The sequence below is a fragment of the Medicago truncatula genome, chromosome 7 (genome assembly GCF_003473485.1).
Source record: "Medicago truncatula cultivar Jemalong A17 chromosome 7, MtrunA17r5.0-ANR, whole genome shotgun sequence".
Lineage (NCBI taxonomy): Eukaryota > Viridiplantae > Streptophyta > Magnoliopsida > Fabales > Fabaceae > Medicago > Medicago truncatula.
The window spans coordinates 21,140,610-21,154,919 of NC_053048.1; the positions used below are offsets into that span (position 1 = coordinate 21,140,610).

At 31.8% G+C, this 14,310-nt stretch overlaps 1 protein-coding gene and 2 long non-coding RNA genes across 3 annotated transcripts; 2 read left to right on the forward strand and 1 right to left on the reverse strand.

Moving 5' to 3' along the window:
- Positions 1-1,384: 1,384 nt before the first annotated feature.
- LOC120577185 (uncharacterized) lies at positions 1,385-5,177 on the forward strand. The gene is made up of 5 exons (XM_039828306.1): positions 1,385-1,460; positions 4,095-4,258; positions 4,335-4,602; positions 4,690-4,783; positions 4,867-5,177. The coding sequence occupies exons 1-5, from the start codon at positions 1,385-1,387 to the stop codon at positions 5,033-5,035; spliced, it is 771 nt and encodes a 256-aa protein (XP_039684240.1). The 3' UTR covers positions 5,036-5,177.
- Positions 5,178-5,273: 96 nt separating this feature from the next.
- LOC112416488 (uncharacterized) lies at positions 5,274-6,845 on the forward strand. The gene is made up of 5 exons (XR_005643242.1): positions 5,274-5,410; positions 5,490-5,647; positions 5,741-5,861; positions 5,984-6,387; positions 6,487-6,845. It is a non-coding gene; the product is annotated as an uncharacterized lncRNA (long non-coding RNA).
- A 1,321-nt stretch (positions 6,846-8,166) lies between these two features.
- Positions 8,167-12,982, reverse strand: LOC120576875 (uncharacterized). Its single transcript, XR_005642954.1, has 3 exons — positions 9,648-12,982; positions 9,426-9,545; positions 8,167-8,954 (listed from the first exon to the last, which is right to left on the reverse strand). It is a non-coding gene; the product is annotated as an uncharacterized lncRNA (long non-coding RNA).
- Between the last annotated feature and the right edge of the window lie 1,328 nt (positions 12,983-14,310).

Here is a 14,310-nt window from a genome sequence, read left to right on the forward strand (position 1 = left end):
GTTTTATTTAGATTTTATATAATTTTATATTAGTATTATTTCCTTTTTAGGATAGTTTACTTTAAATTGCAATTTATTATATTTCAGGAAAGAATATTGGATGGATTGAGTCTTGGAGCAAAAGAAAGGGATTTGGAGCCGATTGGACACGAAAATATGAAGATTGAGAGACAAAATACGTCTCCACACCTTTTGCTGCTTTTGCTTGGATTCTGAGCTATTCTATTTTAGCGCGCAATCTCTCGTGGAATATTCTTAGAATATACTTGCTTAGATTTTAAGTCAAATGTGTGCTATAAATAGAATAGCTAGCCATCACAAATATTCATCTTTTCTTGGAATACAATATGTGACAATTGTCTTTCTGATAAAAGTTCACCTTTACTTTCTTGTTATTTACTTTTGTGCATTCTCTCTTCTTCCCCTTGTATACGATGAACATTAGTGAGTAGACTTCTCTTGTCTTGGGATTGTTGGATAAGTCTAATGACATAATCCTAATCAAATCAAGCTTTAAACCTTAATCTCATGTAACCCTAATTTCTTATCTGAATTCACCGTCTTAACATGGATCAACCATTATCAAACTGTGGAAACGAAAGTGGAGGGTTTGATAATTGTTTATCCATTATTCCAAATATCAATTCATAAAACGAAAGTGGAGCTTTGATATTCGAACAAGTGAATTCAGACAAGGATTGCAAAGTCAGCGAAATAGGCTTTGCAATCTTTGAGACATATAGTTTCGATCTTCAAGGGAACTAATAACAATCAAGTCAGTAAAGGATGCTTGGTTGTTAGAGGAACCAAAATCTAATAGTAATCAAGTCAGCGAAATAGGCTTGGTTGCTAGAGGAACATAAGAGAAACTGTCTTGAGAAATTAGGTCTAACATAAGGTTATAAGTTTAATAGTTTGGTTTGTGAAGGACTTGTCGTTAGGATGAACCAATGACCCCAAGGATTTTATCTTTTCTTTTATTTACTTTCAATTAAAAACCCAAAACATTCTACCTTATAAAACTAGTCTAATCATTATCTAAAGTTTATTGAATTCAGAACTCCCTGTCGGAACGATACTCATTTATACTACTTCGGTAAGACCGTGCACTTGCGGTTTTATCTCATCAATTAGTCTCCGCAGTTGCGCGCAGAGGATACCCGTTTACACAAAAAAAAATGATCATTAAATGAGCCAATAGCACAAAGAGAGCTCATCATTGTACCAAATATGTGTTTGATAACTAATATTTTAATTTTACGAAAGGTCTCTTACATTTTCATAAAGTGGTAAAAAATATTTTATTGAAATAAATCAATAGTGCATGGATTTTGTATATTATATAAAGTGTGATAAAACTAGTATTCCATGTACGAGGAAACTTATGAATAACATTGTCAAATTTGGTTATGTTATGATCATTTTTCTATCCCTATTTTTCGTTGTAGCCGATGCTTACGGTAAACCTATTTTCTAATCATTTTCGTATTTGTATTTACCTTATATACAATTTTTCATCATTTTATTTATTTATTTATTTATTTTTGACAATCATTACAATTTTATTATTGTTTAATATTGTAACACCCTATTTTCCCAACTTGAAATTTTTTGCGTAAATGAGAGTAAACAACTAAAACAGGATGCTGCACTTCTTTCAAATATAAATATAGTAAAATTACTATTTATTTCAATCATCTCATGTCATCAATTTAAATCTCATTATATATATATATATATATATATATATATATATTTGATAGGCCAAGAGAAAGGTAGGGTATCCGGGCAATTCTGAAGCATCCCAACTACGTTGGCACCTAACAGAAACACCCATCCTCTACCGCCTTTCCAATACGTAATTTTATTAAAGAAAAGAGAAAAATATGTACAAAGGAGGGGGGGACTAGGCCAATACCCTCTAAAATATAAAATAAACGACAAAAAGAAAGACTAGATAGGGTTACGGAAATCTAAAGTTAGGCAGCCCATGTCTGTCTCTTGCAAAATCAACTGACAATGATGTAGGCATGCTAAGATACCAAGTAGTAGCATCCAATATATATATATATATATATATATATATATATATATATATATATATATATATATATATATATTCGATCTAGTTTGTTACACTTTTTAAACCATAAAGGAAAATAAAAATAGACATATATTCATATTGTGATTGTTATATTTTTTTTGAAATTTGGAATTCACTCCCATCAATTATCTTTGGTAAAGAATAACGGATAAGGAAAAAAAAATTGATATATCGTGGACAATAAAGATTGAATTTGTTACATTATTTTTGAATATTTGAATTTACTTTTATCTATTTGTTATATGTGCTATTTGTATTTAAAGTTGAGAGTAATTTAAGAAAAAGAAAAAAATCAACCCAAAAGAGCTAAAAGATGTTATTTTCTTTATATATAGTATAAATATAGAAGTGTCAACTTTCTTGGATTGTTTTCAAGGATTGCATAATTCAATTTGATAAAGCATGTGCGAGACACATTCAGGATCATGCAGACCACCCAACTTATTTTTGTTTTGTTTTTCTTTTTTATCAGGATCTGAAAAAATAACAAAAATTCTAAATCACATATAACAAAAGTCACATTCACGATCTTAAAAAATAACAAAAATTCTTAAAAAATTTTAAAAAATTCTAGAAATAATGAAAAAAAAATCTGGAAAAGATTTATATATATCGAAATTTTCGAAAAAAAATTATAAAAAAATTATATATAAATTAAGTTTCTAAAAAAGATTAAGTTCATGAAAAAAATCGAAATTTTTCATAATTTTTTTATACATATTAATCTTTTCTAGAATTTTTCTAAAATTTTTCAGATTTTTTTATTTTTCCAGATTTTTTTTTTATCATTTTACCAGATTTTTTTAAACTTTTGCGGTATTTTTTCATTTTTATCAGAATTTTGTAAGATTTTTTTTAAAAAAAATAACAAATGCCACGTGTACTGGATAAAAAAATTGCACAGTCAGCAGGCTTAGGGGGGTCTAAAACAAAAAAAAATTACAAGGACGAAATCTGACAAAAAATATTTTACAGGGGGGAAAACAAAAAATGACCTATATTACAGGGGGTAAAGGCCTATTAACCCTAATATTAATATATAGGATGATGTGTATTTGAAACATGATGTTTTGGGGTGCCAACGTAACTGAGATATCAACCGTCAAAATTAACGCATGTCTCATTAATTTCAGCGAGGCAATTTCTTATCATAAATGTGATAAAATTATTGATATAAGTGATTAAGTGTGCCTAAATTCCCCATTGGAGGCACATTGTTAACAACGGTCTAACACTGATATTATATCATCCTTCTTAATATAAGGAAAAAAAACATGTTGTGGAAAACTCGTTTATAACCCAAACTGCCCTTCTGCCAGGCAATCAAATTAAGGGTAAAAGGTGTCTGTAAAACATAAAATCGAACTAAATATGTAGAATTGCCTATGACTAACTTTAATTAGGTCATTGTCAACTTGGTTTGGTTAAAGGTATCTTCACAATGTTCATATACTTGCAATCTAATTGCACATGTCACGTTTTAAATCCTGGACGAACTGAATGCTAAAGTAAAATAAATAAAAAACAATCTACCTAACCAATCAAATCGAAAGTACAATGGCTCACTCTTTTCAAACTTTCACACTTCTCAATATTGCAACTCACTATGTTCTACTACTACTCTACATCACACAAAACAACACAGATCCATTTGGTTAAGACAATACACATTTTATATTTCTCTTCACTCTAACAATATTTTCGTCTCATAGATCTTGAAACACAACCTGGTAATCCTTCTTCATTTATAAAGCAATAATTTTTCTTAATATTTTATGTCTAATTTTATATGTCTCATAATTCATATCTGATATATATGTTTGTTCATGTGATTTTTTTTGTTGTTGATATGATGTTTTTATTCTTTCTACTTAATGTTCATTGTTTAATGACATTTGAATTTATGGTTTTAATTTTGTTATTTTGTGTTTGTTGATTTACTTCACCATATATTCGAGTTCTAATCTCATTTGTTTGAACTTTCCATCAGCTGAAATGGCTACACCCTTTGAAGTCAAAACTAGACCTTTTGTATTCATAAAAGACATCAACGTAAAAAAGGACTTTTGGAAAATGGTTGTGAAGGTTAGGGACAAATGGACAGTTGTTAAGGACGGAAGGGAGCACTCAGAAATGGTCATTGTGGATGCAAAGGTAATTTGGTTACAAGGATATGAGTTTATGTTTTATGAATGTTGGTATAATACGTTGTTTTTCTTTATTATCATAGGGTACTGACGCTCAAGTCGTCATCCCAACGGCATACAAGGCTGAAACCGACAAAATGATTGAAGAAAATACAACTTATACACTGAGCAACTTTCTGGTATTGACAAATGATTTGTTCTTCAAACCATCAGATAACAAGTACAAGTTGATTTGGACTGGTGGAACAACTACTGTAGACCCTAATGTTCATGATATCCCTGATAATGACTTGAAGTTCAAACCATTTGCTGAAATTGTTGTTGGGAAATGGCGTTCTGATCTATTATACCGTTAGTACATTAACTTACAGTGTTTTATTGATTTACTTCTTTTATGTACTATTACTCCAGCTGTAAACAACACTTTTTTTACATCAGATGTCATAGGCTATGTTCATGAAATTGGATATTGTCAAGTAAATCAAGGAGTGTCTAAGAAACTGCAAGTGAACTTGACCTTGAAAGATATTAGGTGAAATTTACAATATTGTTCAAGCTACATTGTTTCTTACCATATATTGTGGATATCACTAAATATTTTTTAAATGTGTTTAGTGACATCTCTTTAAACTGCACTCTTTGGGAGGACTATGCTGCAAAATTCATCAAATTTAACAATGATAACAAGGAAAGTGGCCCAGTTATATTAATGCTGAAGTATGGGAAGATTATGGAAGAAGCTTGTTTTCTTTTTTACATATTTCTCTTATACTGTTATATTTAAATTGTATATACATATATATTTTATGAGGATGATCTTTTCAAATGATCAATATTACAGGTAAATACCCTCTCAGTGTTACTAACATGTATGGTGCTACGAAAATGTTGATCAATGCTGATATATCCCATATCAAAACGTTCAGGGAAAGGCAAGTATTTTAATAGCACCCATGCATCTCTTACACCACAAACATGTGTTGAATTTAATACTAATTCATCTATAATATTGTGCAGTTTGCCCAAGAATGATCAGATGATGACCCAAAGCCAAGTTATGTGTACACAATCATCAGCTGGGTCGCAATTTAGTATGGATGATGACTTGCTATCTAATCCGTTAATCATGCCACTATCTGATATTCTGTAGCTTGAACAAGTATATCTTTTTTCGTAATGTTTTTTGCTTATATATTATTCTAACATCATCTGATACTTTGTATTTTGATTTCTCTCAGATTTCTTATGTTGTAACTGTTGCAAAAATAGAGAAGGTGAATTCAACTAAATTTGGTTGGTACTACTTGGCTTGCTACAAGTGTGGTAAGATTGCTAAGGGTGACAACCCTCCATACACTTGTGAGAAAGGCCACAATACTGAGACAGAAATTGTTAGGTAAAATATAGTTCATACTTTATAACTAATAGTCCTCTAACATGCATAAAACATGACACTATATATTGTTACATATATATTGTTCCTTTTCAGGCACAAACTTGAGCTAGATGTTTTGTATGGAGATACGAAGACTACACTTGTATTTTGGGATCGTGAATCCACACAGTTACTAGGGATTTCTGCTGCCCAACTTCGAATTAACATGATTCAGGTTTAATCAATAAGATATTTTATTTGACAATATTTGTGATGAGTTTCATATATATCTCAAATATCCAAATAATTCCTTATATGTTTCATATATTAACGTAAATGAGATGTTTAATCATGTAGGTTGGTATTACAAGCTGACTAGAATATCCAATGCTCATGGATAACATAGGTGGAAAGACTATGGCTTTTAAGATCAAATGGCAGCTAAAATGGAAAAAATATCTGTCGTTTGCTGTAGAGAAGGAGATGTTTTGGCTAAGTTGGTCAGTTCTAAATTCCCCGAAGCTGTGGTATGCCTTAAGTTTCTTTTCAAATTAGTTTTATGTCATTACTTTCATAGATACACATGTCTAACTGCATTATTATAATCCATATGCTAATATTAACAACTATTGAGACCCTTGCCACATCATAAATGTTGTTGTCTAATTCACGAGATCAACGACTTACATGCTGAGTCAGCCGATGATGTTGAAAACACTTCTGACAGTCTTACCGTTACGGAAGAGGTCACCATGTCTGTTGTAAGTATTGATTAGTTGTAAAGTTGATATAATGAAAATATTGATTCATACTATTTAAAATATAAATATTTAAGACATGGTATTTTACCTTTGTTTCAGGATGTATCTGCAACTGCTGAATACAATCCGGTCACATTGAGCCAACTCACCCCAATGAGTGATAAGTCTCAAGGAAAGATCAGCAATGATATGTCTGATGATAAATTCACGCCTTTGAAGATGTCCAAACCAGTCCTGCCTACTACGACTGCGGCATATGAAGAGATCATTCCTGCCAAGCAGTCTTCGTCGAAGAGGGTTAAGGTTATCAAGACTGAAAAGAAGTGAAATATGATCTCTGTTCATCATGTTTTAACAATATTCCTGATTAGTCTCTTTATGCAACCGTTCCACATAATGTTGCGAATTGCTTCCGGCACAACTGATTGATCAAAACGTTCTTTATTGATCTACCACAATTTTATAACTGGCAACATCTTTTAAATTTGATTTCATATACATATCTTGCTTACACGTCCAACAGACTATACAACATACCTTTGTGGCATTGTATTGACAATAATCTTATAAATTATTATTGACGTAGAACTACACAATCAACCTTATACATTTAGTGAGCAAGTTTTATGTAGAGGGGTCACAAGTAATATTAACAAAAACACATTAGAGTATAATCTTATACATTTATCTCTCAAACTACGCATTCACATTTTTGTAAATCTTTTAAGAACACATTACACTATAATAGTAAATACCAAGTTTAAATTTGAGGTATAAATGAAAAAATCCAGATCTACCAATTGACCTCATTATGTTTTTTGTTTTAATGGGATATTTTTAGTAGTCTATAATTGTAACATTACACGCCGTTTCATATTGAATTGCATAAGATTATATTTTTTAATATAATTTTCCGCCAATATTACTCAATGACATCTACACTTAGTTGTGTACAATTTTTCACTCATCACTTTCTTTTGGACTTGACATGTGAGGGAAATATCATAGCAAATTCTGCCAAGCATTAAATGTTGTTATACTGTACATGTTGAGTTAACTTTGTGGTCTGCTGGCAAACGTGGTATGGAAATTGCAACTTTTAGATATTATATTTTAATAATTACTTACAAAAAAAAATTATAACATACAAACACTCTATCTTCATTATTACTATCTTATTACCAAGATATGAATCATTTTCTATCTTAGTACAAGCTGTGCTTGAGACATTGGTTGCACATTGCATTCTTATCATAAAAATCAGCTAATCCCTTTGATAATCCAGCTACTTTTTAACATATTGCTGCAATTTTTATATGTTGGTCTAACACTAAAGTATCACATCCGGTAAGTATTTTGTCGAAATCTGCATTTTTTAGTTACTGTGTGTTGTAAGCATTCATGTCTTCCTTGCATTTTAACTTAAACTCTATTCATATTTGTTTGGTTCTTTGTTTTAATCTTTGTTTCCTATTATGTCATTTTAACAAGTGTCTACAATAGAGATATCTTCATTGAAAATTATGCATACTTAATATAACATTGCATATTGAAAAAACATTATTAACCTTATTGAGTTAACAATCAATCGTATTATATAACCATGATGTGAACTTAAATTCCATTTAAATTATTCACTTATTCATCAACTATTTCATTTTAGAAAATGGACAAAGTAGGAAGTCCAACCTCTAATTCAAAGTCTGCAGATGCTCAAAAAAGAAGAAAGAGATTGTCCCAATTTGCTAAACAAAAGACAACAAAGAAAGAGGTTTCCAGTTCCAAAGTCAATAAAAAATCACTTGATATAAAAAGTTCCCCTTCTTTAACACCACTTGCAGATATCACTTCAGTTACACTGAACCAGCTAAATTTTTCCAACCAATCTCTTCAAAATAAGACAAATCCTTCAGTTAATCAACAAAATAGAATATGTCCATTGAATCTAATACCAAGGAAATATGTATCTGGTGTTAATCTACTCAACAAGTTTGCCTCAGCATCAACTGATGAACCAAAACCAACTGCTGCTCCAACACCTGATTCTGGAAAAACAACAACTACTGTCTTGACAAATGTTAAAAGAAAGCTGCCAAGATCACTTAATCAGCCTCAACAACAAGTTCCTCGGCCTAATGCAACTCCATTGCAGATATCTAAGTCTAATCAAACTCAAACACACTCAAGAAATCTTGGTAATCCCCAATGTCAATCTTCAAGACCTATTTGTGCTAAACAACTCAATCAGTCCAGGCCAAATGTCAAACCAATCCCTCAATCACAATTGGTTATAGAATATAATCATGAATTTAACAGAATGTCGTCTAATGTTAAGTTCTCACGATCAAGGTATTTTGATCCTGGAGCAAGTACTTCAACTAATCCTCATACTGGACTCTTAAGTGAGATAAGAACTGCAGATGTTTGTGATTTATCAACCGCGCCAAATTAGGAAAATGCTAAGAGAAAGCAACACTTATCAAAGGAAAATATACCACCAACATATTACAATCCATTTTCAATGCCCACAAGGATTCCTTCTCCTAATGGTAAAACATGTAAAGAACCTACAAACACAAATGGGAAGGGTCAATCCAATAGAACCAAAAGGAAAGCCTTTACTACACATGCTCAATATTATGCTGCAAATGGCATACATGAACCTAATGCCACAAATCCTTTAGATAATCTTTCAGAGTCATCATCAGATGAATATGAATATGATGATAGTCAACAATCTGAATCTGATGATAGTGAACAGGATGAGTCTGAAAATATTGAGAATTATGCTCAAGGTACGTACCATCTTAACCTCAACTACTTACTGATTATCAAATATACATATATACTTAACCTGTAATTAATAACCAATGTCTTTGGCATTTGCAATGCCACAATTTATTCTGATATAGGTGATTCTGTGTGGGAATGCCAGAAATGTGGAGCTTTGATATGGTATCAAGAAAGAAAAGATAAATCAAGGAATACTACGATACCAAAATTTCAGTTATGTTGCGGAGGTGGCAAAGTGCAACTACCTCTGTTAGAACCACCTCCCCAACTGTTGCAAGATCTTTTAGATGGAAACCAATCAGTAGCTAGCAAGAATTACCAAGCAAATACCAGGACATAAAAGGCAATGTTTTCATTTACCTCACCTGAAATGAAAATGGACAATGACATCAACAATGGAAGAGGTCCCCCAATATTAAAAAGGCAAGGACAAACATGTCACATATTTGGAAGTATGTTGCCTTTACCTGGTGAGAGTCCAAAATATGCTCAACTATACATATTTGATACGGAGAATGAAATTTCAAATAGAATGAAAACCTACAGGTACAACATACACATGTTTATTACTAATTTTTAAAAATTTCATTGGAGAATAAAATTTCATATTGCTTATGATTAATATAAATTTTGTGGTTATATAGATCAAACAAAGAGATTGATGAAGATATTGTGAAGAGACTCAAGGTTATGCCAGACCAGAATAATGTCCATGCACAAGTTTTCCGAATGGCAAGAGATATACTGCATGATCGAAACTTCCAAGATGTCAAATTGAAACTGATTGCTGACCGAAAAACTGATGGTAGAATTTACAACAAACCAACAATATCTGAAGTTGCTGCACTTCCTAGGTGATATAGACTCTGCTTCCCACAGAGATATCATCATGCAAGGACAAACTAGAAATTTGCAAAGAATAGATGAATTTCATTCCAGTTATTTGAGTTTCCAATATCCTCTTATATTTCCATATGGAGAAGATGGATACCGTCCTTCCATTTTACTACGTTATGTTGACGATACTAAAGTTACAAAAAAAAAAAAAAAACAAGGTTGACAATTAAACATTGGATATCATTTAGAATACAAAACATAAATGGTGAAGCAAAGACATTGATTTGTTCAAGAAAACTATTTCAGCAATTCTTGGTTGATGGTTACACAATGATGGAAGTAGATAGGCTAAATTGGCTTAGGAAAAATCAATCCAAATTAAGAGTAGGCAAATACAGACAGATCAATGCAAATTCTACCAATAATAATCAGAATCAGCCAACATTTCAAGGAAAAAGGGTGGTGTTACCATCAACTTTTGTTGGTAGCAAAAGATACATGGATCAATTATATTTTTATGGTATGGCTATTTTCAATGTGGTTGAATTTTCATATATTTTTATTACATTTACATGTAATCCTACCTAGCCAGAAATAACAAGAGAGCTTGCCAAAAATGATCTAAAACCACAAGATCGTCTAGATATTATTGCTAGGATCTTCAAGATTAAATTTGACGAGCTTATGACAGACTTGACCAAAAAACATGTACTTGGCAAAGTTTTAGCACGTAAGTATTTACCCGATATTTTTAATGTTCCAAACAAATATTTTTAGTACTAATTGCTTATCATTGTTCTTATCATTTTCTTAACACATTTTCTTTTTTAACAGACATGTACACTATTGAGTTTCAAAAGAGAGGGTTACCACATGCTCATATTCTAATATTCTTACAGCCAGTAAGCAAATATCCAGCACTGGTAGATATAGATAAAATCATATCTTCAGAAATACCTGATCCAAACCAACATCCTCAGCTATACAGTTTAGTCAAGAAACATATGATTCATGGTCCATGCGGATTGGCTCGGATTGGGTCGCCTTGCATGAGAAACGATAAATGTTCCAATTACTTTCCAAAACAGTATACTGAAACTACTATTGTGGATCAAAATGGTTATCCAGTTTACAAGAGAAGTGCAAATACACACACAATTGAAAAAAATGGTATTTCATTGGACAATAGACATGTTGTTCCATACAATGTCAAATTACTGTTGAAATACCAAGCTCATATTAACATGGAGTGGTGTAATCAGAGCACTTCAATCAAGTACTTATTCAAGTACATTCATAAGGGATATGATCGTATCTGTGCAACAATTGTTCCATCAAACCAACATTTAAAAATTGAAAAACAGCCAGTTGATGAAATCAAAGAATACCTTGATTGTAGGTACATTTCTCTAAGTGAGGCATGTTGGAGAATTTTCTCGTTCAAAACACATGGCCGAAAACTTGCAATTGAACGCATGTTTTTTCATATGGTTAGAGAGAAAGCCATATACTTTACTGATCATTCTCGAATGAGAAATGTACTAGAAAAAGCAAGTGTTACTGAATCAATGTTTACAGCATGGCTAATTGCAAATCAACAATATCAAGCTGCTAGAGAACTCACTTATGGTCAGTTTGTAAGCAAGTTTGTTTATAACAAAAAAGATAGAGTTTGGACACCAAGAAAGAGGGAATTTACCATTGGTAGACTGATCTGGGTACCACCAACTACAGGAGAGTTGTTCTATCTGCGGTTAATGCTGACTGTTGTCAAAGGTCCCACAAGTTATGAAGATATCCGGAAAATAGGTATAATTCAGTATCATAGTTTTAGAGATGCATGCTTTGCCATGGGTTTCCTTGATGATGATAAGGAATTTATAGGTGCCATAAGAGACGCATACCGATGGGGATCTGGATTTTTTCTTAGAAGATGGTTCGTGATATTGCTACTATCTGAAGCAATGAATCGACAAAATCATGTTTGGCGTAGCACCATACATTTGTTGTCATATGGAATATTACATGGTGAGAGGGTTTTGGCAAACAATCAAGGTATACTTCTTACTTTTATGTCTGTCTCACAGTTGGTTTTCGCAAATAATAGGTTTTTTTTTACAAATTTCAAAACATAACCAATATTTCAATAGTATTTGACATAAACTTTCATTTACACAATAGATTTGTTGCTTACCGATGAAGACATCCAAAACTTAACTTTGCTAGAGATTGAAAAGCTAATGCAATCAAGTAGGCGTAGTTTAAAGGAATTCCCTTGCATTCCTTATCCTAAGGGATATGTCTTAGAACAGATAGGTAATCGACTTATCTATGATGAGTGGAACTATGACCCAACACTTTCAAAACAAGAATTTGCTGAGTTGCGTGCTTCTCTGACAGGTAATATAAGACAAAGTAGTTATGACAAAATTGAATGATTTCATGTAAATTCAATGACTCATATATGTTGTTTGTTTAATGTTTTATGTAAAGATGAGCAGAACAAGATATATGATAAGATCATGTTGGCTGTTTTAAAACAAAAAGGAGGAGTATTCTTCTTGCATGGTTATGGTGGGACATGTAAGACATTTATGTGGCGTACACTGGCAAGTTCATTAAGATCATAACATGAAATTGTATTGACTGTGGCCACAAGTGGAATCGCATCACTGCTACTACCTGGTGGAAGAACTACTCACTCTAAGTTTAAAATTCCTGTTCCAACTCTAGACAACTCAACATGCAAAATAGATCATGACAGTGATCTTGCAGAACTGCTTCGACAAACAAAATTAATTATATGGGATGAAGCACCAATGGCACATAAATACACTTTTGAGTGTTTGGATAGAACACTTAAAGATATAACGAGTACACCTGACAAAAAGTATGATACCATTTTTTGGGGGTAAAGTTGTTGTGTTTGGTGGTGATTTTAGACAAATACTGCCAGTTATTCCAAGAGGAGATAGATCTGATATTGTATGTAACACCCCGTTTTCCCGACTTAAAAATTTCATTTAATTAATCAGAGTATTCGACATGTAAACGGAATGCTACACTTCATAACATCATAAATAAGTTAATTAACTAATTTATCCTTCAACATATTAATTCAAACTTTGCAGCGGATTAAATTTATTAACATAAAAAGTCTTGGCACGAAGGCCTCATCAAAACATCTCATAAAAATCCAATTAACAACTTAATCTGTAAATTTATAAACAATACGTAAGGAATAGAAAGGCATGCAACAAGTTCCCATCCCGTTACGTATCAGAGCACCTAGACGACTCAGTGAGGGATAGCCACTCACGACAGCAAAAACACAGCAACCTACTCTCGATCACCTGCATGTTACTCATACGAAGAGCAACATTTTCAAGCAGAAGGGGTGAGATTCACAATCAATAATAATAATATATAATTCATCAAATGCATCTAACAACTTACACTCCATCAATTAGTAATAATAATTCTTTTAACGACTCCTAAACCATATCATGTACTCATCATATCAACAGTCATAACTTGATATCATAAACAACATCATAACAGCATCATTTAACATCATAATCAACATCTTAATCATAATCATATAACATCATACTCATAATTCGTATACAACATGACAACTTCATAAGCAATGACATAAACAACGTAACAACATCATATTCATAGTTCATATACAACATAACAACATCATTAAGTACATTTAACGACTCGTAGATAACATCACAACATTCATAATCATCATCATGTAACATCATAACAATCTCATATTCAACACCATAAACAGTCATCATAACATTATAATCAATATCATATCATAAACCTCGTTATTTAACAACATAATTCATCATATCATAAACATCTTCTCATAATAATATAAATGACACAACATAATCATCACATCATAACAATATAAACAACTACATATATTTAACAATAATGTTCTTACTTCTTTAACTTTAGTAATACTTACTAATTCAACCAACAACAACGATAACAACAAGATTCAACAACAACGACAACAACCTAATCTCTCAAGAACAACTGCAACTACAATTATCCAATATATGTATACATTTCATAATCAACAATATCATTAATAATAGATATCTAATTCATCAATTAAATCTAACACCCTGACATAATAATAATTCATCAATATATAAGTATATCATCATTAACAACATCAACCAAATGATAATTAAAACCAACAACAACGACTCATGCCACAACTCGACACCACCGCTAAGACTCATGCAGGACATGACAACTCTACTA

Excerpts from the sequence above, each read along its gene's own strand:
- LOC120577185 (XM_039828306.1), top strand. The coding sequence starts at position 1,385 with ATGAATAACATTGTCAAATTTGGTTATGTTATGATCATTTTTCTATCC. Across the intron at positions 4,603-4,689 it reads GCGTTCTGATCTATTATACC|ATGTCATAGGCTATGTTCAT; the intron begins GTTAGTACATTA and ends TTTTTACATCAG. Across the intron at positions 4,784-4,866 it reads TTGACCTTGAAAGATATTAG|TGACATCTCTTTAAACTGCA; the intron begins GTGAAATTTACA and ends AAATGTGTTTAG.